Source organism: Wasmannia auropunctata, unplaced genomic scaffold (genome assembly GCF_000956235.1).
Source record: "Wasmannia auropunctata unplaced genomic scaffold, wasmannia.A_1.0 LD336023.1, whole genome shotgun sequence".
Classification (NCBI taxonomy): Eukaryota; Metazoa; Arthropoda; class Insecta; order Hymenoptera; family Formicidae; genus Wasmannia; species Wasmannia auropunctata.
The window spans coordinates 458,935-484,917 of record NW_012026867.1 but is presented as its reverse complement, the minus strand read 5'-3'; the positions used below and the strand labels follow the sequence as shown (position 1 = coordinate 484,917).

Here is a 25,983-nt window from a genome sequence, read left to right as displayed (position 1 = left end):
GGATTCCTTCAAGTGACGACGGCACCTGAGAGAATGAATACATTTCATTTCCTCGACATTTCTTTTAAATATACGTTTCGGAAGCGGAGTATCGGAGCGGCTCTCGGAGCGCCCCCGGACCGCACCGCCCTGGTTCAATAAGGGGCGACAGAGAGAGAGAAAGAGAGGGACGAAAATAGCTTTCTCTCTCCCTCCCTCGAACGGCGTGTCAAATGTGCTATGCCTGGGTGTACCAGCCAGTACAAGAACGTCCGCGGTCACGGGTCCTCCCCAGTGTTCTCTCCGTGCGTGGCGAGTGACGCGAGTGTGAGCGAGGTCGAGTAGAGTCGTCTGCTTTTGCTAAACTCCTGTAAGGCCGCCGAGGGTGGTTCCGTTTTGCCGCGATGCCGAACATAATAAATGACATAAAGCTGGACTTTAAGGACGTGCTGCTGCGCCCGAAGCGGAGCACATTGAACAGCCGAGCGGATGTGAGTATCGCCGTCTTTATATATATATATATATATATATATAATTGGCATATAAGTCGGAATCGCGTTGCTCGTCAGAAATAATTGCACGCGCGTCTCCGGTGAGAGAGGGAAGAGAGAGAAGGAAAAGATAAAAAAATGCGAGTTATCCGCCGCGCAATATCGTGGATCGTATATATATATATACATTATATACATATATATATATTCGAATATATTTTCAGGAACGAGTACATTTGATTTTAAATTCGACGATTGCACGACGCGTGTGCGTGCATGCGTGTATAATAAATTACGGTCGGGTCGTCGGCCGTCGGCTCGATTAAGAACGCGCCCCGCAGAATGTTTGCGCGATAATCGCTGGTCCCGAATTTATATGGTCCCTCAGACGCAAAACTTTCCCTATTGATTTAATTCCCCGTTCTCGCGAACACGCTACTTCCTGACGGTTTTGATTCCAGCCCACTATCTTACGTCGACAGAAATCTATATATATATATATGTTCTGCATATTTCTGTTATGAGAACATTAACGTAAATTAAAGATAAAGATTAACGAGAATTATTTTATTGAAGCTTTATGATTCACGCTGTAATAAGATTATTAATGATATTTACACGTATGAAATCTTTTAATTTTATTAATTTGATATTTATATACACGTATATTACTATATTTTATGCAAATATTAATAAAGTAGTTTATATTATTTTTATACCTTTATATGTGTATATGTAGACATAAAATTATATGTACATATATATACATATATATGAATTAAATATACCGCATCCTTCAAGATCTATATTATAAAAATAATATTATTCCCCTTTCACATTTCAGGTAGACCTTTTCAGAGAGATTACATTTCGCAATTCTAAACAAACATATAGAGGAATTCCCGTGATGGCTTCTAATATGGACACAGTCGGAACGTTTGAAATGGCAAAAGCTTTATCAAAGGTACAGAATAATTTAATTCATTTCATTTATTTCATTTCGGAATAAATATCAAAAGTTCTTCTATCAGATTTAAATATTAAAATTTTTTCAATTCTTTTCTGCATATATTAAATAAATATAAATTAAAAACTCATTGTATGACATGCTCATGAGATTATATAAATAAAATTTATTTGGGTACATAATGTGTCGCCTTACTTATTGTGCACATTCTTTTAGCATGGTCTTTTTACTACGGTTCATAAATATTATACCGCAGATGAGTGGAAAGATTTTGTCGCGTTAAATCCCGATTGCGTAAAAAATGTAGCGGCCAGTTCAGGAACGGGAAAGGACGATTACGAACGGCTCGCGAGCATTTTGGAAGTTGTGCCGGAATTGTCATTCATATGCCTAGACGTTGCGAACGGATACACGCAGCATTTCGTGGAATATGTGAGGAAAATAAGAGCGCGATATCCGAATCACACTATAATTGTAAGTACAATCGAACTCCTTCGAGTCTCGTTATATATTTAGTATAAAAATACGATGAGTCGGTCATATTCAAGCTCGATCGTTTGAGAACGTTAAACATGCGTATCTTGCATTTAAACATAAAGATTAATTGCTGCCACTACAGGCAGGAAATGTTGTGACAGGAGAAATGGTGGAGGAACTGATACTCTCTGGAGCGGATATAATTAAAATAGGAATTGGTCCCGGTTCCGTGTGCACAACGCGGATGAAAACCGGTGTCGGTTATCCGCAGCTGAGCGCCGTGATTGAATGCGCGGATGCGGCGCACGGCTTGAAGGGCCACATTATCGCCGTAAATACTTACCATACTTTCTGTCAGTTGGCACGAATCGCCGATATGGGTCTCCTTGTATCTATATTCGTATTGATGTTCATTGTTCAGGACGGCGGATGCACTTGCCCCGGAGATCTAGCGAAAGCGTTCGGCGGCGGCGCGGACTTTGTCATGGCGGGCGGAATATTCGCGGGTCACGAGGAATGCGGCGGTGAAGTTATCGAAAAGAACGGGAAGAAGTTCAAGCTCTTTTACGGGATGTCCTCCAATACAGCCATGAGGAAGCACGTCGGTGGTGTTGCAGACTACAGGTGAGACTCGGCAACGATCGTTGCAACACTACGAACAATTGTATACTTGGTGTTAAGTTTGATCGATGAAAAATCGTCCGCACTTGTGTTTGTCAATGCCGTAGATCCTCGGAAGGGAAAACCGTCGAAGTGCCTTACAGAGGTTTGGTCGAGAACACCGTGCTGGATATCCTGGGCGGCCTAAGATCCGCTTGCACTTACACAGGAGCCGAGCGTTTGCGCGAATTACCGCGACGAGCGACGTTCGTGCGTTGCACGCAACAATTAAATCCCATGTACGGACCGCCCCCAGAAATGTAAAGCTTATAATTATTAAATTGTGCTCCTTAGTAAAAAAAAAAAGGCTTAGGAAAGGAAGTTTTAAACGCCAATATTTGTTGATCGTGTATTATTTGCTGGCAAATAATATTTATATATATATATGGATGAAAATGCAGTCTTGTAAAATATTTACCATTGTATCGTGCGCCGACGTCTAAGTATTACGAATTAATTCTTAAAGTATGCTCAAGTGGAAGAACGTTATACAATAATCCTTCATGCACAAATAAAGAATTTCGTTACATTAAGCCGCCGTTTTGTATCATTGAAGATCCTCTTACGAATATATATATAATCAATCATCATATATCAATTTTATAGTTACAAATCGAGATACTTCAATTTTCTTCTAATTATATATTTCATATTTAAACAACGAATGGGCAGTACTAGCTTATACGTTTCGTTGTTGTCTTTTTTTATTATGAAATACGAATATGCATGTATTTTACAAACCTTATAAGAAATATGTACTGTACCTACAGTAAACTCTACCTATTTAGTACCTTTACAGAATTTTTTTTTATATAAGTGAAAAACTTTCGTACGTATTTGCTATTTTGCTTCTCTTGATCAGAGAAACTGGAAAGTTTTCTCTTGCGCCTCTCCCTGAAACATTCGCCAATGTTAATTAATTATGTGCATAAAGTATAAAATATAACAGAACAATATTTCAGAACTTATAAAGGAGATGTATACACAAAAAGAAAGTCGAAAATATTATTGTGCTATTGTAATAAAACAAAAATATAATTTATGAGGTTGTAGATACTAGAGAGTTTGACAAAATAATTGACTAAGACACTTGCCAACAATGTCAATGTTATATAAAGTGAACAATTTCCCTATTAATATTCTATTATATTTTCGAATCGCAATAGATTTCGTATAACACGTTTGAAACTTGCATATAAATAATCCTTCGAATAATTAAATATGATTTGATGTACATATAAAATTCCTGGTTTATCTTATAATACATATTTTATCATTTTAATTTTACTTAATGTCTATGCAAAGCAATATTAAAAATATTATGAAATACTATGCGTAAACTATACAACAAAAATTTTTATACTCAGAAAGAATATCAGACACAATATATTTATGATAATCATAATTTCGAAAACGTATGTGTCTATAAAACAAAAATTAAAAGTAAAAAAGAAAAATGTAATTATTATATTATTTTTTGTTTAATATCTTATTTAAAACATTTTTCAAATAATATAACACAAATTTATTATAAATATCTTTTAATTAAATGTATTCAAAATAATGCCACAGAATATACCAAATGAAAACAAATTGTTTATTAATAACAAATATTAATGCGTGAAAAATATATAAATACTAACATAAAAAAAAATTATTGTTACATGTCTAGGTACATATTTTCTATGTTACATAAAATGTATAAGTAACAAAGCCAAACATATAAATTTGTTAATTTCAAAATAATTTTCATTTTTAGAGACAACAAATTTTTTAACTATGTCCTTTAAAAATTATCCATGTCTCCTAATAATACAATTGTATGAACATAAGCATATTAATGACAGTTTTATATTTCAAAAAATGAGAATTTTTCTAATATTACAATCAAATTGTAGTTGAAGGTATAAATGATTTCCAACGTTTTGTAATTTTAAGTGCCATTATAAGTGGCCATTATAAGCCACATTAAGTGGCTTGAGAAAAAATATATATAATAATTTATAATTCCTACCTAGCTTTCAATCATAACGGAATAAAATTACTGTGACAAAATATTTTCATTAACTTCCTTTCTCATCGAAGAATGAGCATGCAGACGATGAAAGTTTATAGATACTTAATTATATATGAATACAATATCTAGAAAGATTATTAGACATAGACGTATTTCAAATTTTATCTCTTCTTATTTAGTTAATGCATTATTTTATACAGAATGTTTTAAAAATTGCATATTGTAGACGAGATGTTAAAGGCAAAATCGAAAAGTATAATGGTTGCATAAATAGGGAAGCACATCGATCTATGGGTTAAAGTTTCTAATTAAGATTGTGTTGAAGTAAAATTAATCTTCCATTAAAATCAAAGGCAAATCAATTTTATTTCAACATAATCTTAATTGTAAACTTTCTCATTTAATAAGAGAAATCTCAATTAACATAAAAAAAAAAAAAATTCGAAAAGAATCATATCCATTATGATTTTTACTGACATCCAAATTTACCGAAGAATTTATTATTAGCTAGGATAAGAAGCTTCCCACTTTTAGATACATTCTGTATCCATATATATAAATTAGTTGAAACATGTAATAAAGAGTGTACCAAAATTTGAAATATTTTACATATTGACTAGTTAAGTCTTTTGATACTTAATTACTCGGAAATGAAAAGCCAATATACTTTGTTATGTATATCGTATAAAAGCATACGTAATACTGGCTAAGCAATATTTAGAATATTATTAGTAAATTATATTCCACATTATGAGAGTTATATATGTATATCCCGTCCGACTAATCTCCGGTTCGCAGGTCCTGATTCCTTTGTGTGTACATGTAGATTAATGCTGAATGAAACATTTTAAACTGTAGATGCCCCATGCCGCGGCATATTGTAGGACGGGTAAACCTCTTTAATTGGCAGCTCCAAATATCTAAAAATAGTATTGGTGTTTCACGAGAAAGCAAAAGAAAAACCAAAGTAACATTGTATTTAACACAAGTGCAATAGGACATATGCATATATAAATGTCATATTATGTAGCTCTTTCGTATACATAGAACTTTCATGGATAATAAAAACACATGGCAGCTGTATCAATTATAGCATTTCGTATAGTCAAGAGTTTTATAGTTATAATAAAACACGAGTGTTTCAAGTAAATAAGTGTCTTATCATATATAATTATCTAATATAGTAAATATACTAATATATCGTTCATAACAACGCATGTATAAGGATATAGTTTAACAAGTTTAATGAAAGAGAGAGAGAGAGAGAGAAAGAGAGAGAGAGAGAGAGAGAGAGAGAGAGGATGGCAATAAAATGGTACAGATGTCGATCCCTCGTTCCACTTTCTGACCCGCTGCTTCACCTGCCAGCTTCAACTTATATTACAATAATACATGTTATGGAACAAAAATACATACAATATTATAAGTAGAACACAGACATCATATTGATACTATGTTATAATATTAATTTCAATCAAACTTCTCTTGCTCGATACTTTTTTTTGTTACTTAAACTTAGAACGATTGGATAGCCTATAGTATTTGTATACGTGTATATATAAAAAAAAACACAAAACGTTTTATAGTATAAACAGAATATAATCGATTCTCATGACATTCTCAAAGATATATGAAGATTATGAAGCATTCAACTATTTATGATAAAAGTTATATGGAGATATATAGCAGGTATTAACCGCATCCCGATGGAAAGCTATCTGAAAACTATCTGAAATAAACAAATAATTATGGTAAAGAGAGATGATTCATATATAAGAAGCAGATTTTTATTTCAAAGGTGTAAAATATATCGTTATTCAAATCATCACATGAACCATGAGAAATTATCATAGATTTTATATTTTGCAAAGTTTAATTCAAATTCCCTGAAAGAGGTTCAATGATTATCAGTAGATAACATTTCCTTATTCTTACACCATTGATTTTTATAGTATGTTGGAATATCAAGCCAATATAAAAATGAGTATTAAATATCGTATCAAATTAAAGATGAATAAATAATTAACCTATTAAATAATAAAAATTTTCAAAAATAGATACGCAGCAATAACAAACAAAATAAAAAATATGGTTACTTCTTGATGCTGAATTTATATGTAATAATATCCAAGTTTATATTAGCTTAACATAACAACGGTAGCATTTAGAAAATCATATGAACTTCAACTAGAGTCATTGCTTTTTAATGCTAGTACGTACCAGCAAATTACTGGATTTTTTTGGAATCCATTGGAATTAAAACTTTTATACACAAAACAACTGTCAAACAAAGATCTATAAAAGCTTTATGAAATCTATTAATAATCAATTTGATCCAAGACACATTTATCGTTCAAACACTTCATACAATTTTCCGTATGCCCATTCATGTATATTGTATTGAGGTTAGGTTTACTTACAGCTTGCTTTTCTCTCAAAAATGGAAGTTTAATTCTCAGAAGTGGACTGTGTGTAAGGGTAATTCTGATACCCTGTTGGGAAAGAAGGGTTCTGCTGTCCCGTCTGTGGTTGCGAATTAGATCCAGCATTTGCTGCATAATAACCAGCAGGTGCGGAGCCAGCGTTCATCGTTGGATAACTTCCGTAAGCTTGAGGGAATGCGTTAGGCGTGGTACCTGGTGGACCAGCCGATTGTCCCTGAATGGTCTGCATTTGTTGCTGAGCCATTTGGTTCCCTTGCATTCCGAGCTGCATAATATTACATACAATATTAAAATACAAAAAAATAAATAACGATGTCAATGCGTTAAATTTTAAGGAAAACACACCTTGCCCGCCTTCATTTGAGCTTCTATCGCTTCCGCTTCTTTTATTTTACCGATGCTTCTGTAATACTCTGCCCATTGCACGCTATAATCGGCTTGACCACCATTTTGTGCGGCGCCTGCTTGCTGCTGCTGCTGCTGCTGCGTCGGTTGTTGCTGCTGTTGATTTGGCCCACCAGAACCCGGTGTCGCTGGATTAGACTGGTTTTGTGAATTACCTGAAATATTTCATTTCAACGATTTTATAGAAAAGTCGAAAAATTACGTTGCAAATCTCTCGGCAAAAATTTTCTTTCCAATGTAACACTGTAAAGATTTTTACCTCCTGGCTGATTGTGTTCTTGCTTTCCCTGCTTCGCTTGCTGCTCGATCATGTCCGCTTCTCTGTGCATGCCTAATGACCGATAATACTCCGCCCATTGAGCGCTATAGTCTGGCTGACCAGTCTGTGGATTGACTTGTACAGGAGCTTGGTTAGCATTGCCTGCAAGAGGACACGTACCACACGTAACAGACATGAAACTTACCTCCTGTCATGCTATCATAAAACCAAGGAATCATAAAACCATACATACTTCCGTCGTTGGATTGTGGTTGGTTTGGCCATGCTTGATACCCTGTATTCCAGTTCGGATTATATCCGACTGCACCTTGTGCGCCAGCGTATGAAGAACCAGCTGGACCCTTTAAATAATAAATAAAATCGAAACAAATCGTAAAGACGATCGCGTATAACTAAATAAACGCACCATGCCCAGCTTTTCGCTAAATATTCTCTTTGCGTGCTCGACTTGTTCAGGATTTCCTCGAATAATGAAAATCTTTTCGTTCTCATTACTTTGATTTCTTCTATCTAATTCGCAGTGCGCTCCTGTCTGTTGATTGATCTGTTTGATAGTCTCACCACCTAGAAAAAATTTTGATAAACAATAATCTATTAAAGAGAATAAAATCACTAAAAATTTTAAATAAGATTGGAGATTTTAACAATGTACATATAATTATGTTAACGCATATAGTAAACAAAATAATACCTTTGCCAATTATGATGCCGCATTTGGAAGAAGGAACGGTAAACGTTGTTTCAATTTTATCTTGCATAGGACCGCCTTGTCGTCTATCCCAGCTTCCATACTCGTTTGGATTACGATTGCCGCCGAAGCCGTTACCCCTCGGGCCACCTCTACCTCCCATGTTACTTCTACCATCATCTCTCCTCTGAAAATAACAAAGTTAATACCATTACTTTCTGCACTTAAAAAAATGAATAAAGAATATCGGTTATGCTATTAGCTTGCAGGCATATATGAATTCTAATGAAATTATAAATATAAAATTTATACCATGACGCTATCGATCAATTCCTGAATTCGTTGACGAGCTTGTTCAACGGCTTGATGCTTCCCTGACAATAGGCACTTTCTATCGCCAGGGCCATCTTCTCTTCCTTGTTGGAATTGAACTTTAGCTCCGCTCTCTGCTTGTATCTTTTTTATCATATCTCCGCCTTTACCAATAACGACCCCAACTGCAGCTCTTGGAACGAGTACCTATATTAAATAATAACTTCATAAATTTTAAGGGTAAAAAGATGTATCTGTCGACTTTTCTCTTTCTCTGTACAATTAAATTTTAAGCCAACAAACATCCTTAATTACATTCGCTTGTGACATAATAAAAATCATTATTAACCTCTACTCCATCACTATTTGCAGGACCGTGATTGAAACCACTCTCATTAGGATAATTTCCCGTTCTATCGGTACCACCTCTCCCTCCTCTATGAAACATTTGTATTTCTTTTTCAGCTATTAATTCATAGACTAATTGCTTCGCATATTCAACTTTTTGAGGATCTCCTGTTATTCTATAGAAGAAGATATCAGATGCTTTAAATAATTATGTCATATTGCTTTGACAGGTCGAATTAAACAGAGCAATTGTTCTTACGTAGAGAAAAGATGATTTGCATTACCTTAAAGGCTTTTCTTGTTCCTGAGACGGCCCTTCCTGAATAACAACCATTTTAGCTCCAGACTTCTCTTGCAATTGTTTTATGGTTTCTCCTCCTTTGCCAATTATCAGACCTACTTTAGGACCTGGAATCATTATCTCAACGAATCCTGGATGTCCGATTATACCGCCACCGCCACCGCCACCGCCACCGCCGCCGCCGCCGCCGCCGCCACCGCCGCCGTTACCACTCATATTCATATCACCGATTCCCTCACTTCTGCTTCTTTGATTCACTATCGATAATACAAGCTCCTTTGCACGACTGAAACACACAAGATGGGGATATACAATATCTTTTCAATTCAACTGTTTTAACATGTGTCAACAGATTTAATCAACAATAATAAAGTTTGTTTGCAACACATAAATATGCACTAATATCTATTTCGGATCAAAATTATATATCACATTTGTAATATTACTCTTTTCTAATAATCAACGTCTTCAAAAGGTATGACAAAAGGTTTCAAAGATTTTGTATCAAAAGGCCATATATAGGTATTAAAATGCCATATATAGATTTAATCATAAGCAGTTTCAAATAAACAAATAAAATTTTCTTCATGTTGTGATTAACACGTCCCCATGCATATCCTATCCTCCTTCCTTCCTCCTCCCTTTCTCTCCATATCCTATTAAAAGCAAAAAACTATTAGTAAATACAAAATTATTAAATCAAAAGGTCAACTCATTAATCGATTTTCAATGGCCAGAAATTCTGAAGCTTATAGAAAGTTTGAGCCCGCTTTGGCACATCCAGGAGCTAAATAAAGATTCTGTAAAACATTTCATAATTTCAATATGCGGAAAGCATACGTCCTACATTTGTGAAATGCATGTTAGGATGAAATTGTAGCGTATGTAAAATATACTCTGACATACAAGCTGTTATTAAAATCGTATCCCAATTACATTTTCTAACAAATAGGATCATAAAGCGTTGTGCAATATTTATACATCGTCATAACATCGCAGTTTAATATGAAATGATTTCTCAGTCGTTTATCGGGGAGTGACAAGATGGGAATATGGTGAAAAACATTCGCACTTAAAATAAATTAGAATGCGAAATATCCCTATGTAAATTTAAGGAGGATAGCAGATTTGCTTGGCCGATTTACAAATAATTTTGACAGAAAAGTACTCTTTTAACAATCCAGTCTATAAACGTAGAACTTGTGTGAACCGACAATCATGTCCCATTTCAATAAAAGACAAAGTAATTGCATAATTGCATTCAAGGTCAACAGACAAAAAGTAAATTCTTATCATTCATTGTGTGGATATATAAATAATGTTGCATTGCATACAAAATAGTTGAAAATTAACGAAATAAGAAGGGAAAACAAGTTACTTGACAGCTTCTCGTGAACCAGTTAGCGTGCAAACACGCTCAGGCAGCCCACCTTCCGGTGCCATTTGAATCTTACATCCTGTTTCGCTTTGCAATCTTGTTATCTGTTCTCCACCTCTGCCAATTACTGTAAATATATTATTATCACTTAAACGTAATTGTACATATCTAATCCTCCTACTATTGCATTTCAATTATAAGAATATATATGTACACATGTAAGAAACAAAATTAATATAACAAAAACAATATATTTATAACTATTCTAAAACGCAACAAATACTTTATGAATTAAGACAATGATACTTAAGCTATCAAATTTATATATTATATATATATATATTTATATATATATTATTATGTCACAATAAACAATAAACTGAGAATATCATAACGCAGCGAGTTCTTAAATTGTTACAGCAGATTGTAATGCAATGTATTACAGAATAATTTATACAGAGAATAGCAGTAATCTCTTTCACAATTTTACTTACTTAAACCAACCATTTTGTCTGGAACTCTGATATCTTCATTGCATATACCACCTAAATTGGAAGAGACTGGCGGTCTGGGTCCTTGACCACCTGAATCTCCAAGGGAATTGCCTGCTGGTCCTCCGCGAATGCCTATTAAAGGATCTGCTACTAACGAAGCCATTTTTTTTGCTTCTGGCTCTAAAAGCACAAAATGTTAACGCAATGTCAGTACAGAATGCAATTTGAAAAAATAGATTTAGCTCTATCAATAAAATAAAAGAGAGATCAATATGTATAGCTTAGACACGTGCATTACCTGAACTATCTTCAAGAGGACGTTTTAATTTGGAATCTTGATTGTTTTGTGTGCCACCTGGATTTATCTTCGCGGCAATCTGGAACGATTAATTGAAAACATAAACTCAGGAGAGAATGCTTTGCTTTCCAAACTGAGTTTTTATACAAGTCTGAATTATATACAAGTCAAATGTGAAGTACCAGTATTGTATCATACAAGTAGGTATTACATGGCCCTCTCTCAGAGGCCAAACTGAAACGCCTCCATAAAAACAAAAGGAGAAAATTGAACCAAGTTACAAGCGAATTCTACACTCGGGTATTAGGAAATTAATAAATGTAGACAAATTCTAGCTTGCGAGAGGTTCGCATGTCGCAGACATATTTCTCCGGTTTACTCTCGGCCGCGGAAAATAGAGCAATTGAAGAGATAACAGGTCGCGTCGGGACAGCCGCGAGCTGCGCTACAACGGACGTGACGCTCAACTCACGGGAGAGACGCGCGCTCGGCGCCGATCGCTGTCGTCGACGTGTCCGTCATCGCGATTACCTGCTTGGCACGTTGAAGTGCCGCCGCGAAGGCGGTGCTCTGGGTGAAGTTTTGAGGAGGCGCGACCGCTGAGTAGTCACTCATATTGGTGCATGTGAAGTTGTCGGGGACGGGTCGAGGGAATTTAATCACGTTGCTGCGGCTGCGGCTGCTGCTGCTGCTGGCTCGTTTACCACTTACCGGTGCCTGGACGATCCGCTTTGCTTCGCGGCGGACGCGCAGACGGAACGGGAACGGGTCCGCAGAAAAACACGAGAGAACGACACTCTTTACGAGGCGCCCGACGCCGTTCTCGCGAGGAAGAGGAAAGTTTGCGGCAGACTTGCGAGTGAGAGAACCGTACTTTCACGGGGGGGAACGGCACGGCGCAAGCGTCCGCCATTGGCTGCGCGGCCGTTTTAGTACGGAAACTCGCGCGTCTCGCGCCCTCGCGGCCTCGTCGCGAATTAATGCCATTCAATTCGGCGGTAATTAGAAATGTGGGATGACGTTGGGAGTTTGTCCTGAAATACCGGCAGTATTTTTTTTTTTTTTTTTTTACTTTGTTGAAGTTGACCGCCACATTCAAAGAATGGAAGAATTCTTTAATAGTAAAGTAAATATTTAGTAATAAAATAAAATATTACTTAGAAGAAATATTTTACAAGAAAATGAATTTTCTAATAATACTAAAATAAAATTTAAATGATATTATATAATATATAATATACAATATACAATTTATAATATATAATTTTTTAAATAATAATGTTAGTATATATACTTAATTTCTTCAGTTTTTTCTCATTGGCCAAATTTATGTCTTTGCTCTCTGCTAAAAATGTTTAAATTATTTCAATTATCTTACATTCTACTACTATGTATATGTACAAAGATTTCGATTAAAATCTAAGAATCTAACCTCTAATCTAAATGTAACCAAGAATTTTTTTTCAGAATTACAGACTCTTAAAATAACATTAGCATAAATTAGAATTCTTACGCTCAAAAGTAATAATAATGCTGTTATTCACACGATGACGATTATTTTCTTAGTGCAGTCAAATTGTTGAGTCATGCAACATGATCATAGTCCAGTAAATTAAATTGCAAAATTTATTTCCAATTTGTGACAGAATTTATATTTACACTCTTCGATTACTTCTTGTAGAAATTTTGCAATTTGATTTCACTTGCATTTACTATTTACGTCAATATTAATTATCCTTAACAAATAAAATTATTCATAGTTATATAATCAGTTTTATTCTTAACATTTTGGCGAACAGAATAACCAGAACCTTAACGAATAAAATCGCTCGCAATTACATTATTTTTATTAATTTGTAACATTTGTCGAACAGACAGAATACATTATTTTTGCGACAATAGCTGCTCATAATACAAAGCAAGTGTATATAACAAACAAAAAAGAATAACAATGATTAATTTGTCTTTATATGCTTCTTTTGTTAAGAATAGAATCATCATTGTTTTTTTTTTTGCAATCTCTTTCTGTATATCTCCTTTTCTAAAAAATTAATATACAATGTATACAATAGTTTTTAATAAAATGTAGAAACATAGAAAATATAAGGCAATAAACTAAAGAAATGTACATAATTGTTAAATAATCACATTTATGTTCATAACACAATAATAATTTCACATTGCATCCCATTTGCCTGCATTGTGTAAATTTCTATAAAAAATGTAAATAAACTATTTTCTTCACAATAATAAAATATATTTAAGTACAAATGTAAAATAAATATAAATATTCATTTATACTGTAATTATTTAATTTATTATAAATAATAAAAATTTGTATTGAATAGAACAGCTTTAGTATAGCTGCTGTCCTTTTAGTTTACACAAATCAACAATTTAACACACTCAAATCTTATATCATACGTACATACATAGTCAAACAAAAGTGCTAGGAGCAAGTTTGCGAATATATTCTAATAATTATTCAGTTGGACAAAACACTCCGATTCTCTTCCCAAGAAGAGTTCAAAAGTGTTGATTGAGTATGAATAAAATTGTAAATGGAAAGCGACAGATGTCGATTGTCGATTGTGCTTCTTAAAAGGAGAGCAGCCTAAATATTCTTTATCTTTTTTAATGTCATCACTTATCACCTAAAAAGAGCATCTAATCAATCAAATTAAAATAACTCCTAAAAGTATTGCATTGTATTAAGTACATGAAAGCGGATTATCGTTAATCCTTATATTTCTCTGTATTACGTATTCTCTCCATCAAAGCCCGTGTAATGTTACCAGGTACTTTCTGATGTTTTCTTATTAAATCTCGAAGGCCATTGGCAACCTGAAAGTATGTTGAAATATTTTCGAACAATGTTATTTGAGAAGCGTTCGTGTTTCACGTCCATTCGTAATCATTTACCTTTATCTGCAACTCTTCAGGTGTAAGACTCCCGTCGTATGGAATGGGCTTGCCTATATATGTTACCAATTTCACCGGAAAGCCGCCGAAGATCGGTACGAGAGGAAGCCTCGTCTTGGCATATATCTTCAGCCATATTCTCCTTCCCCAACTTACTGTTCTAAACGACTCTCTGAGATTTTTCGTAAAGAAAGGAACTATACTCTGTGAAACAATCGTTATTGTCAACAATGGAAGTCAAATAAAACAGTACGAAATTTCTGAAGAGAACATACCACTTTCGCATCCAGAGCGACCTTCGCAAAGCCCATTCTTTTCTTCCACATAAGTTCGTAATAGGGATCCCCAAACTGCGCTTCGAACACGCCACCCGGAGAAATAGCGAGCATATTTCCCTCTTTTAAAATAGCAGAACACGATTGAAGTGTGCCAGGTATAATTTTCAAAACGTCAGCGAATATGGACCAACCCGGGATCTTGAAGAGAAATCGATCTACCACCAGACGGATTAGCTTCGAATTGTATAGAAATATTTTGGATGCAAAATAGTACACATCGACTGGGATAGCTCCATGATAATATATGAATAATACTGGTTCGTCCTGTGGAATATTCTCTAACCCCACAATTTCATATCCTGTAAAAGAATTATTGCATGTTATTTATATGCTAATGAACAAATAATTAATATAGTTCAATTTAGGTGCACTCTAATAAGTCTTATAAATAGACTATTTTAGATTAGAACCCACCATGCCAAATCCAACCATGTGCATCCCAGACAGCTGCAACCATATGAAGAGCTGCGTCTCGCCAAGCAGTACCATAGGCATTTCTTAATCTAACTCTGAAAGAAAAAAAATTATTTCTTTTATGTATGTAAACAAAAGAAAACTGTTTTGAGTACAGACGACTTTGTCAAAAGAGAATATCTCACGGATTAAGATGTATGTTAAAATCTCATACTCGTAACTTTGCATGCTTTGCTATTAAAGATGAATTATTTATAATAGTCAGTTATTTATTATTATTATTATTATTATAATGATCAGTATTATTATAATAACTGGCGTAATACAAATAAAATGTCTGTTCTAATTAATGTTAATCAATTATATCAATATGTATATGTGTTTATACGTTATGTTCTGAAAAGTTTGATTTCTTTCAAACCTGTGTAACTTGTAAATGTACAATATTAAGACATTTAAGTATAGCAGCAGCCCAATTACAAGCGGGAGTAGAAATGTTATAAGTAGTGGCATTAAGAGCCATGTCAGCCACAATGTAAAGTCCAAGTCAATATATTGAACTGAAAATAATACAAAGTACATTCTTTAACAACAATTGAACTGCAATATCCTTCAAAATACATTATAAAAAGAAATATCTACTCATATAAACAAAAAGCGTCTTAACATGCACTCTTACAAATTAATTTTTACAATAGTATAATAGATGTAATGCAATTGTTATAACAGTGCTATGAACTTCTAATGTGATGTGTATCAAAGCTTGTGTTAACACAGCGTTTTTACCTATAATATCTTCTACCGTTGGCCACAAGTCGTATACAATTGAAAACATATTTAGATCATAAAAGGAGACACAGGATCTTTACATCTTCGTAGGAAGCACCCGTATACTTATTGTTACTGCAGCTCCAAGGATTTTCTCATGATTTACACACACATATATATATACATATATAAATCCAGCATGATTAGCATTCATGTATATTCCAGGATTATTTCCATCGAAATTAATTACCACTAAAATCCCATTAAAGTGTCTTCCATCATATTGTATGCATAATCGACAATTAATATTCGGCGTAAATTCGAATCGTCTCAAGTCGTTCCGCAAAGTGACACAGCACCAATTTCATTCTCGCGTTGGTACATTGTAATATCCTTATTTAAAATTGAAATGTATCAGATCATTATGCCTGTCGCATAGACAGTACAATTTCGTAATTCACTGACAGGGCTACGATTTCAAGCCCATTCGGCCCGTCAAGAAGTATCATGTATGGAAGGGAGCACATGCCACATGATATAGTTTTGGTCAAGTAGGATGAAGGCTGATTCAGCTGATTGTGAGAAGCAAAAGAAAAAAAAATCAATTGCGGCAATCTTGACTGATCAGAAACATATATACGTATCTCGGTGTTTTTCACAACACCAGCAAAATTTTTGATCTCCCCCCCCCAACGTCCCCCGTACACTAGCGCCAATTGCTTCCACTTCTGAGATGGAACTACGTAGCACCGCCATTCTTTGATACTGCCGATAAAATCATAGGCAGAGAGAATTCAGAGAATGGAAGTGATTCGAGTCAGCGTTATTCGAATTGATCAATCAAAATATCCCATTTTATTACGTAATTTGCCGCACAACTCCTTGCGGAACGTATCGATTAGGTTACTCGACATTTTAGAGATAAAATAATCTTTTTTTGTATGAAATCCAGGATTGCGCGACAAATTACGCAATAAAATGGGATGTTTTGATTGGTCAATTCGGACAAAGCGACGCGTGACGCGATCAGTGGAAACGCGCCTTTATGCCCGGTAGTTCGCCCCTTATAATTTATTTTGAATTATAATTATAATTTAGATTATATTATAATTTTTTAGATTATCAGAGAACCGGTGTTACGAGTCCTGATTGGACTCGCAAATTGCCAATCATAAGATTGAATCATCGGTATTAGGGCGAATTCACACCTTGACAGAAAAGCGGAAAACAGAAAAGCAGAAGCCAATCAGAACTCGCGTTGGTAATCGAGTTTTTGCTTTCTGCTTTTCTTGCTACCAATGAAAGTTTCTGATTGGCTTCTGCTTTTCTGTTTTTCACTTTTCTGTCAAGGTGTGAATTCGCCCTTATAAATGGCTGCCGAATAAATAAATTTATATCAATAATTGTTATGGTAAGTTGGAATATTTTATTTAAACATAATAATATTTATTCATGCTGTAGTACATAAAAAATATTTTTTAAACTTTTTTTCTTATTGTTAAGAACATATTTTATAATCCGTTTGCCATTCGACGCCATTTTTAATATTTTTCTAGTACTTTTGCGACACTGCCGGTCGCGTTTCTCTGATAATCTAGGACTCTACTCTGGTGGACGTCCGTGCAGTTACGCAAACTGGAAGTGGGAGCGAAGTGGACTGTGGAGTGCCTATGCGCGCATGCGCGTGCGTATGTATTGCGCGCGCGTGTGTGTGTTTACGTGTGTGCGTGGCGCGTACCTGTGTGTGCAGTGTACAGATGATACGGATTTTGCAATTGAACTCGATCCGGAATCCGTGCCGTCTCGGTCCTCTGATGCCGTTCGGCGGGCAGTAACGTCGACCGCACGACTCCACCTGACGCTGAACGAGGCGACGGGCTCGACCGACACCACCACGGAGACGGCGATCCGTGCCCAGGCGTGCTCGCACTCTTCCGGAGCAGGACACAGGTCCCCTCGCGCGGTCGCACAGCTCTAGCACTATCCCACGCATATGACGGACATTCGCGATTTTAACGTTTTCCCTGCGCAACGGCAACAAGAATTAGCCAGATGAAGGTAATCGTCAAAACTGTGTGTCTCGGTTAAACGCGGAACGGTAATGTCGCCAAAAAATGTAAAGGCCACGGAAAAGAGAAAGAGAGACAAAGAGAGAGTGAGAGGGGGATTACGTGTGTACCGTTCTGTTTGTTGTTTATTGTCGAGACGAGTTCTCCGCCTATCCTCCTTTTCACTCAGGCGTGTCGCGGTGCAGTTTAGTCGCGATAAAATTACCATTCGGAGGATCTATCGAGAATATTCGAGGAGCTTTGCACAGTAATTTCACAGCGATCATCGGATCGCAGTGTAGTTCGTGCCGTTTGTTTTTTTTTGTGGGGCGTTTTAATATTTCTTCTGTATCTATTAATAAAAATAAGAATCAGGATTATAGATAACTAAAAATTAAGAATGTCCTTCTGAATCTTTACAATGAGTTTTGTGTGCATAAGTCCTCCCCAAGTGTTTTCTTTGCATGTATAAACGTGTCTTCAGAAATACACGTGTATACGTCTGGTGTATATGCCTGTCATATAACGTACGTTATGCAATGAAATTATTTCATAGATAATGTCAGATGATGACGCTGCACTGGATTCAATGGATACCGAGGAAGAGATGTTTTCTCCTCGCAACCACAGCTTGGAGTCGAACGTCAGGCGGCCCAAGAGCCTGCGCAAGCTGAGGTCACATTCCGGCTCTAATTCCCACATAACTAGAAACAATCTGAGTGTACGTCGCAGTACACGTAATAGAATGCAAACTTATGACAATCTTAATACAAGCTGGATTCTAGGTACGATAGAACAGCACTTTAATACATAGATGAAGAATGCGCTACTTAATTATGAAGCGAAATAGTTTTAACCTTTAGCTGCTAATTCTATATGCAGTTGCATATATTGCGAATTCGTTTCTAGTGAATAAATATTTGGAGTAGTTAATATGTCTTTTAATTACAACGTATCTTGATTTTTTTTTCATATAATTTCAACTGACACAATATTTGTCAAAATTAACAGGAACGCAAACTTTGAAAGGATATCCTATGTTTCAACAACACCCTTCTTCTTCGGACAAAGAGATGGTAGATGATGTCCCTGGTAGGAAACGCGATGTCCGTGAACGTATGCCATTGAGATCACGCGAAAATCATCCTCCAAATAAAAATCCGACGAGGCATCTAAGGGAACGAACGGAGCACGACCGACAAAATAGCAGGGAACTTCGAGCTAGAGTAGTCGATCGTGAGCTTAAGGAAAGAACTGAGCCGGAAAAGGATGTCAGCGAACAGCCGAGACCAGCGAACGAGGAGAAAGACACTAGGCATGCAATTTAATCGAACGTTTACATACGTACTTAATGGAATTTAATGTAATCGAAGTTAAAATGTTTTCTTAGAACAAGAAAGTCTGACAGTCCAAACAGATTTAGAGAGGGTCCTGTAACCAGATTATGCGGAAGTGTGATTGAGAAAACTGAGAAGCCCAAAGTCGAGCAGGAGGAGGCGGATGACGATAGTTCGCGCGAAAGTGAAAAGCCAGATAATAATGATAACGACAATTCAGAAAACGAAGATGTAAGCAAACTTTTTATTGTTAGCTTTTTTTCACCTATCATTGAATTACGTGATCTATTTATGTACCATTTATTTTTCGTTAGGGATATGAGGATATGTATACGCGCATTAAGAGGACAAGGCGTACGGCTCAACGACAACTGCCAAGAGGTAAGAAGAGGGTTCACTGTTTACCTACACTGCTACAGCACAGACATATTTGTTCTCTTTTAAAAATATAATGTCAATTTATGTTCATGTATTTACATGTTTATTTATGTGTGCAGTGGTGGATAGTGATCTAAGCGAATCCTCGGATTCTCCTGGGCCTAGGAAGTATAGTTTACGACAAAAAAAGCCTACCGTAGATAGGTTTCAAGCTAACGTAGAGCCAGTTAGACGTTCTATTAGAGCCCTTAGAAGTGTTCTCAGCAATTCGATGAGAAGGAGGAAGCATAGAAGTAAGAGCACGAGTTCTGCTGACTCTAGCGACTCCGAGCCTCAGCGTTATGACAAGAAGAAGGGCAAGAAAGCACGGTACTTATATTACGAAAGAAACATTTGTCGAGTATTTCGTCTCTTTATTAGTACATGTATATATGAATATGTTACAGACAATCGGCTATACCGCAAGGCGGTCCACCAGATCGGAAAGCTGACATAAATCCTATCACCTTAGATACTAACATTAGATTTAACGACGTCGGAGGTCTGGAAACCCATATTCACTGCCTTAAGGAGATGGTCATCTTTCCTATGATGTATCCAGACGTTTTTGAGAGATACGACGTTACCCCACCGAAGGGTGTCTTGTTCCATGGCCCGCCAGGTATATACAGTAACCGACCTATATATTAAAGTGCAATGTAATGAAAGTTTATTTTAGTTTATGTTTATGCGACTCGGAAATTTATTTCAGGAACTGGCAAGACACTGATAGCTAGAGCGCTAGCAAATGAATGCAGTCAAGGCAACAAGAAGATGGCGTTCTTTATGAGGAAAGGAGCGGACTGTCTGTCGAAGTGGGTCGGGGAATCGGAACGGCAATTGAGATTGTTGTTTGAACAGGCTCAACAAATGAAACCGTCCATAATATTTTTTGACGAAATAGATGGTTTGGCACCGGTCAGAAGTACTAAGCAGGATCAGATACATGCCAGTATTGTATCTACGCTCTTGGCACTCATGGATGGTCTCAGTGATAGGGGACAGGTAATAGAAATGTTCTTTGTTGGCGCTATAGCGTGAATTGAATTTTGGCCTCCAATGTGAAAGTGCTACAGTCCATGTGGACTTTGGCTTTCTCATTGGCTTTCATTACAATTGCAATTTTTAAGAAAAGATTGTAAGCTCTTTACCCAACTTATATTTTGGAGAATATTTATTGTTGCTAGCGCCTACCTTCTCAGCGTCTTAGAAATTATATTACAAGGTTTATATGCTAGATATTTTTGGTAGAGTTTTTTAACTTTTTTTTTTTGTCGAAGGTTATGTTCCCCGGTTGGGGAACTTATGTGCCTTCGATCCAATCCTTAGGGTTCTATGACACAAAGTTACTTGTTCTTGTATAATTTTCTTAATTATATTATTTTTTATTTGTTAAAGGTTATAGTTATCGGTGCGACAAATAGAATCGACGCAATTGATCCAGCACTGCGAAGACCTGGCCGTTTTGATCGCGAACTGTATTTTCCCTTACCGGCCATGAAAGAGAGACTAGAAATTCTGAAAATTCACGTTAGCAAATGGAAAAATCCGCCGTCTGATCAATTACTGGAGATACTGGCGGAGAAAGCGACTGGCTATTGCGGTTCAGACTTGAGAGCTTTATGCACCGAGGCAGTGCTGCAGGGATTAAGGAGAACTTACCCGCAAATTTATATGACAAACGACAGATTATTGCTGGATCCGGAGAGAGTCGAAGTAGGTTATGTCACATGAAGAATGACAAGTATACAATCGACATTTTATTTTAGAAGTCGTTGCTATTAATGATATTAATCAACAGGTAAAGAAACGTGACTTTATGCAAGCAAGCTCTATGCTCGTTCCGTCGTCGCATAGAGTGGCTCCGTGCGCAGGAAGAAAATTACAGCTCTTTATGGAACCGCTATTAGCATCTTCGTTGGAAGAGTTACTTAATTTAATAAGAGGAATATTTCCTCAAGGTGTAAATCCTGCAATGGCGAAGTAATTATTCTTTATGCATACATTACATTATAACGATAAAATTATTAAGAAAAATATATTCTTTTGAATTATCTTATTGTTTCTTTTTTACAGAATGAGAAATGTCAAGGGTATCCATCGCCCAAGATTATTGATCTCGGGTGGCAGTCTTTCTGAGGGTCAAGGACCTTATTTAGCTCAAGCATTGCTGTATTGTATGGAACATCTGCCAGTTCAAATTTTAGATGTCAGCACACTGTTCGCAGAAAGTGCTCGATCCCCAGAAGAAACTTGCGTGCAGGTAACATTACTATATTGAGCCTTTAAATTTATGTATTCGTCTAAAAGTTTTAAAGCTCTTTAATTTTATAATAATTGAAAACGACGTCGATAAAGGATATCTATTTTATGCGTGTATAAAGTTAGCATTCCAATAATAAAATTCCATAGTTCTGATTATAGTTTCTGCTTCATTTTGAAGAGACAAAGAATTCTCTACTTTATGACAGTTCTATTTTATTTTGATAAGAAGTTAGTATCCCATTTTTAAAATTTAAATTAAAAATTGTCATTAAGTACAACTCTTGTTGTAAACTACAGGAAACTCTTCGTCTCTTCAAAATGAGGTGGAAACTCTAATCAGAAATGGAATTTTAATGTTGGAGTGCTAACTTCACATACGTCTATTTTATAGTTCTTCACTTTATGATATTACGTGATATTTATTATATGAAAGAAACAATAGTTTCTATTCCGATAGTTGCATGTTACAGAATTAATATTAATAATTGTGAAATATTATAGGTATTTAACGAAGCGACTAGGAATGTGCCGTCCATAATTTACATTCGATCGATCAATCAATGGTGGCCTCTCGTGCCGGAAACAGTAAAAGCGGTTTTCCTATGCCGTATCGCAGCACTCGATCCTTCATTGCCAATTTTGATTCTCGCAACGAGCGACGCAACGTATCAAGATCTCCCTGATCAGCTAAAGAACTTGTTTAGTGAATTGCGCGGGGAGGTGTATTCCATGAAGACTCCTACCACCGAGCAAAGAATAAAATTTTTCCGGCCCATTTTTATTGTTCAGAGTCTAAGACAGCCACAGATCAAAAGCAACAAAGTAGAGGTTTTAGAAGCACTGCCATTAGCGCCGAATCCGTTGCCAAAGAAATTAACGGAACAGGAGAAGCGGATCATGTACGAGAAGGACGAAGTGTCTCTGAGAGAGTTGAGAATTTTCCTGAGAGAAATATGCGCTAAATTAGCGAGAAATCGACAGTAAGTGTCGTACGAATTGTTTTTACTCTTTCCTTTCTCACAGGGATTTAATAGAACGATGTGTTTCAGATTTTTCATGTTTACGAAGCCAGTGGACACGGAAGAGGTACCGGATTATAATCTGATAATAAAGCAGCCGATGGATCTGGAAACGATGATGACCAAGATCGATATGAACTGCTATCTCTGCGCCCGCGAATTTCTCGATGACATTGATCTCATATGCAGAAATGCTCTAGAATATAACCCAGACAGGTTAGTAGAGATCTTTTTGAAATTTTTTTACCGGTCAAGGAAAACGATCTTCAATCATACGAGCCTTTGTGCGAGAATTATCTCCGTTAACAGAAGCAGTTATTGATATTGTGCTATAACTTAAGGTTCTTCTCTAGCAATACTGTCTTTTTCTATACTGACATTCATATATTGTGTGTTTTCATGTCAGCTTACGTGATAGGCCCTCCCTCGGAATATTAAAGAGGTAGTTGAGCTTTTTGCTGTTTATCCGTAATGCTGTTTATCGCTCCGTAGATAATAGTGGTTTTCAATTTAGAGCGCACCATAATTGTTGATGTTTTGCTAGACACACTATTATGACTAATTCACCACGCATCATTGAAGACCACTCCCATTAGTCATCATTGCTTTCTATCAATGGAATGTTAAGAGTATGAATTTTTTATGCGCTGCTGACGCGTTACGTTCTCTTTCCACAGGGATCCCGCGGACAAATTGATAAGACATCGAGCGTGTTCATTGCGTGATAACGCTTACGCTTTAATAAAAGCCGAACTGGACTCCGATTTCGAGGATAAGTGTCGCGAAATTTCGAAGAATCGTCGAATTTTAGAGAGCCATTGTGATAATGAGGAAGAGAGCAAGAATTCCAAGCAGGAATCTACTTCCACAAACGAGCGAGCGGAGAAGAAGGAGTCTGTAAATTCTAGTCATTCTCTCGTTGTGAACGGAAAGAAATTCGGTAGTTCGAGAAAGCGTAAAATACCCGCTTGGGCTCGCGGTTATGTGAAAAAAGTTCATAAGAAGAGAAAGATCGCTTTCGACGAGAACGTTACCGAGGCGGTCGCGAATAAATCGTTAAACAATGAAACCACCACTAGCATTGATCTAGAAAAATTCCAGGAATTTGAGACCGAGGCGAATAGCGTTTTGAACGGGCATATGGGACTGTTCGACAATACAGATTCGGAGAACGATTCGCAGAATGAGAATTCAAAGGGGAGTCAAAACTGCACTGTCACAGATCAACGAATAGATAATCTCGATGAAATGAAAATATGCTTCGTGGAGGAAGACAAGCCGGTGGGAAATGGCGATTCGAGTTCGTCGTCTCGACGCGAAAGCACGGACGAATTGTCGTTTGCCATCGAAAGCGATACCAGTCGGGATAAGATTGAAGAAAATGAGAAAGTTTTAGTTGACAGAAACGAGCTCGAAGATGCGTTAAATTTTACCGTCGAAGTAACGAAGGACTTTCCCGTCGAGGTATTGTGCGATATCTATGTGCAACTAAGCAGATGCGTTGGGAAGTATGCTCAGAAATACGATAGAAAATCACTGCCAAAGGTAAATATACCTACTTTTTATTGATTTGTAAAAATTACAAAAATCACGGAATGATGAACGCTATTGGCGTATTTAACTAGACATTGTATGTTGGTTTTTTATTGCAAATTTGGCTTTATGCGGACTTCCTTTTAAAGCAGGATTTTATTCTAAGGATTTAATTATAGAATTAGTTTATTTTGCTGTCTTTAATATTAACTGTTTCTTATTCAGTTTATTTTATTATATATTTTTTAGATGAATAAAGTTTTATAGATATATAAATTTTAGGAAAAATTTATTAATAAATTTTTCAAAAATAATTTTAATTTTGTTAAGAATTATAGTGGGCGGAATATTGAATTGAATAGTATTTTTTGATTTTTATTTAATTTACTTAGAATTTGAAGTAAAAATAATTACATTAATTTTATGTTGTGGGGGTATTTTTAACAAATATCGCGCGTTATTTTCAGGACTTGCTCAAGGAAATGGCAAAGTACAAGTCACAACGTCAGTAGAATACAATACGCAGGTATGAAAGAAAATGCATGTTACTAACAAGACAAACGTGCTACATAATTACGCCATTGCGCCACCTTCAGTCACACGTCGGAAGGTCTTTTTTTGTATATTTATACTGATCACAAAGCCGGATATTATCATTGTTATATCAAACAGAACTTTGGAATGCTATATTTCTTAGTTGTTATACTGCCAATTTTTAGGTCAATAACAGCATATATCTGCAGAGTAATTGCATTTCTTATGTAAGATAACAGGCAAATAATTTTAGTTGAATATTTAGTTTCATATATATAATTGGATTGGATTTTGTAAATATTCTAAAAATGCTGTAAATGTCCAATCAAGTGATTATTTGATATTTCATACAAAAAAAGATAATATCACTCTTAATCGTATTAATATACATACATGGCGAAATTAACAAGAAAGAAGTTAAATAGCCATTTTTTATTGCACTCGTTTATACATCTTTTTTAAAATTGATTTGATTTGATTTAAATTTAATAAGTAACATGTGCAAATTTGATTATTATTATTAACTTGATAATAATTCTATTATATCGCGTGATGATAATATTATTATAACGCGATATTATTATTATCGTGTTCAAAAACTTTTTATTTTTGAGATTATATCATTTTTATATAATTACAGTAATAAAAACGAAATAAGGCAAAAGTGAATAACATTCTTGCATAATATTCCTTTAGGATAATTACGAATTTTTGTTTGTGAACACTTGTATAAAAGATTTCAGATTAGATACAGAAGATTCAATTAAAAACTTATCTGACAATATATAACACGTATAACATTCAAGAGGATACAAGTTTTTAATTTAATCTTGGATAATTTAACACACA

The 25,983-nt window shown here is 35.6% G+C and overlaps 4 protein-coding genes across 7 annotated transcripts; 2 read left to right on the top strand and 2 right to left on the bottom strand.

Annotated features, from left to right (window-relative positions):
* The first annotated feature begins 210 nt into the window (after positions 1–210).
* LOC105452971 (GMP reductase 1-like) lies at positions 211–3,107 on the top strand. The gene is made up of 6 exons (XM_011694552.1): positions 211–470; positions 1,315–1,434; positions 1,654–1,911; positions 2,057–2,245; positions 2,336–2,538; positions 2,643–3,107. Exons 1-6 carry the CDS (start codon positions 384–386, stop codon positions 2,836–2,838), a joined length of 1,053 nt encoding a protein of 350 aa, XP_011692854.1. The 5' UTR covers positions 211–383; the 3' UTR covers positions 2,839–3,107.
* On the bottom strand, positions 2,910–12,408 carry LOC105452972 (far upstream element-binding protein 1). Of its 3 annotated transcripts, none has more exons than XM_011694554.1 (14): positions 12,071–12,217; positions 11,540–11,618; positions 11,242–11,421; positions 10,748–10,874; positions 9,353–9,655; positions 9,070–9,244; positions 8,721–8,927; positions 8,412–8,595; positions 8,127–8,284; positions 7,953–8,061; positions 7,700–7,861; positions 7,381–7,595; positions 7,012–7,300; positions 2,910–3,468 (listed from the first exon to the last, which is right to left on the bottom strand). In XM_011694554.1, the coding sequence occupies exons 1-13, from the start codon at positions 12,152–12,154 to the stop codon at positions 7,040–7,042; spliced, it is 2,244 nt and encodes a 747-aa protein (XP_011692856.1). In that variant the 5' UTR covers positions 12,155–12,217; the 3' UTR covers positions 2,910–3,468; positions 7,012–7,039. The 3 variants fall into 3 exon arrangements, with proteins under 3 accessions (XP_011692856.1, XP_011692855.1, XP_011692857.1); XM_011694553.1 differs by lacking the exon at positions 2,910–3,468 and adding an exon at positions 5,058–5,511; XM_011694555.1 differs by lacking the exon at positions 2,910–3,468 and adding an exon at positions 5,549–6,320 and having other exon boundaries at positions 12,071–12,408.
* An 884-nt stretch (positions 12,409–13,292) lies between these two features.
* On the bottom strand, positions 13,293–16,683 carry LOC105452970 (transmembrane protein 68). The gene is made up of 6 exons (XM_011694550.1): positions 16,000–16,683; positions 15,635–15,773; positions 15,214–15,308; positions 14,737–15,098; positions 14,462–14,665; positions 13,293–14,383 (listed from the first exon to the last, which is right to left on the bottom strand). Exons 1-6 carry the CDS (start codon positions 16,046–16,048, stop codon positions 14,276–14,278), a joined length of 957 nt encoding a protein of 318 aa, XP_011692852.1. The 5' UTR covers positions 16,049–16,683; the 3' UTR covers positions 13,293–14,275.
* A 1,040-nt stretch (positions 16,684–17,723) lies between these two features.
* LOC105452969 (ATPase family AAA domain-containing protein 2-like) lies at positions 17,724–25,192 on the top strand. Of its 2 annotated transcripts, XM_011694548.1 has the most exons (16): positions 17,724–18,039; positions 18,586–18,814; positions 19,041–19,344; positions 19,420–19,597; positions 19,681–19,747; positions 19,864–20,113; positions 20,191–20,405; positions 20,496–20,788; positions 21,182–21,499; positions 21,585–21,766; positions 21,860–22,046; positions 22,550–23,028; positions 23,098–23,283; positions 23,474–23,509; positions 23,745–24,612; positions 25,068–25,192. In XM_011694548.1, the coding sequence occupies exons 1-16, from the start codon at positions 18,034–18,036 to the stop codon at positions 25,110–25,112; spliced, it is 3,843 nt and encodes a 1,280-aa protein (XP_011692850.1). In that variant the 5' UTR covers positions 17,724–18,033; the 3' UTR covers positions 25,113–25,192. The 2 variants fall into 2 exon arrangements, with proteins under 2 accessions (XP_011692850.1, XP_011692851.1); XM_011694549.1 differs by lacking the exon at positions 23,474–23,509.
* Positions 25,193–25,983: the final 791 nt, after the last annotated feature.

What these genes read in the sequence shown, in the direction of transcription:
- LOC105452971 (XM_011694552.1), top strand. Translation starts at nt 384, where the DNA reads ATGCCGAACATAATAAATGACATAAAGCTGGACTTTAAGGACGTGCTG. An exon ending in CATTGAACAGCCGAGCGGAT is followed by an intron (nt 471 to 1,314) that starts GTGAGTATCGCC and finishes TTCACATTTCAG; the next exon opens with GTAGACCTTTTCAGAGAGAT. An exon ending in TGGCAAAAGCTTTATCAAAG is followed by an intron (nt 1,435 to 1,653) that starts GTACAGAATAAT and finishes ACATTCTTTTAG; the next exon opens with CATGGTCTTTTTACTACGGT.
- LOC105452972 (XM_011694555.1), bottom strand. Translation starts at nt 12,154, where the DNA reads ATGAGTGACTACTCAGCGGTCGCGCCTCCTCAAAACTTCACCCAGAGC. An exon ending in TTAGCGAAAAGCTGGGCATG is followed by an intron (nt 8,062 to 8,126) that starts GTGCGTTTATTT and finishes TATTATTTAAAG; the next exon opens with GGTCCAGCTGGTTCTTCATA. An exon ending in ACCACAATCCAACGACGGAA is followed by an intron (nt 7,862 to 7,952) that starts GTATGTATGGTT and finishes GTCCTCTTGCAG; the next exon opens with GCAATGCTAACCAAGCTCCT.
- LOC105452970 (XM_011694550.1), bottom strand. Translation starts at nt 16,048, where the DNA reads ATGTTTTCAATTGTATACGACTTGTGGCCAACGGTAGAAGATATTATA. An exon ending in ACATGGTTGGATTTGGCATG is followed by an intron (nt 15,099 to 15,213) that starts GTGGGTTCTAAT and finishes ATTCTTTTACAG; the next exon opens with GATATGAAATTGTGGGGTTA. An exon ending in CTGAAGAGTTGCAGATAAAG is followed by an intron (nt 14,384 to 14,461) that starts GTAAATGATTAC and finishes ACATACTTTCAG; the next exon opens with GTTGCCAATGGCCTTCGAGA.
- LOC105452969 (XM_011694548.1), top strand. An exon ending in AAGAAGGGCAAGAAAGCACG is followed by an intron (nt 20,114 to 20,190) that starts GTACTTATATTA and finishes AATATGTTACAG; the next exon opens with ACAATCGGCTATACCGCAAG. An exon ending in CTTGTTCCATGGCCCGCCAG is followed by an intron (nt 20,406 to 20,495) that starts GTATATACAGTA and finishes AATTTATTTCAG; the next exon opens with GAACTGGCAAGACACTGATA.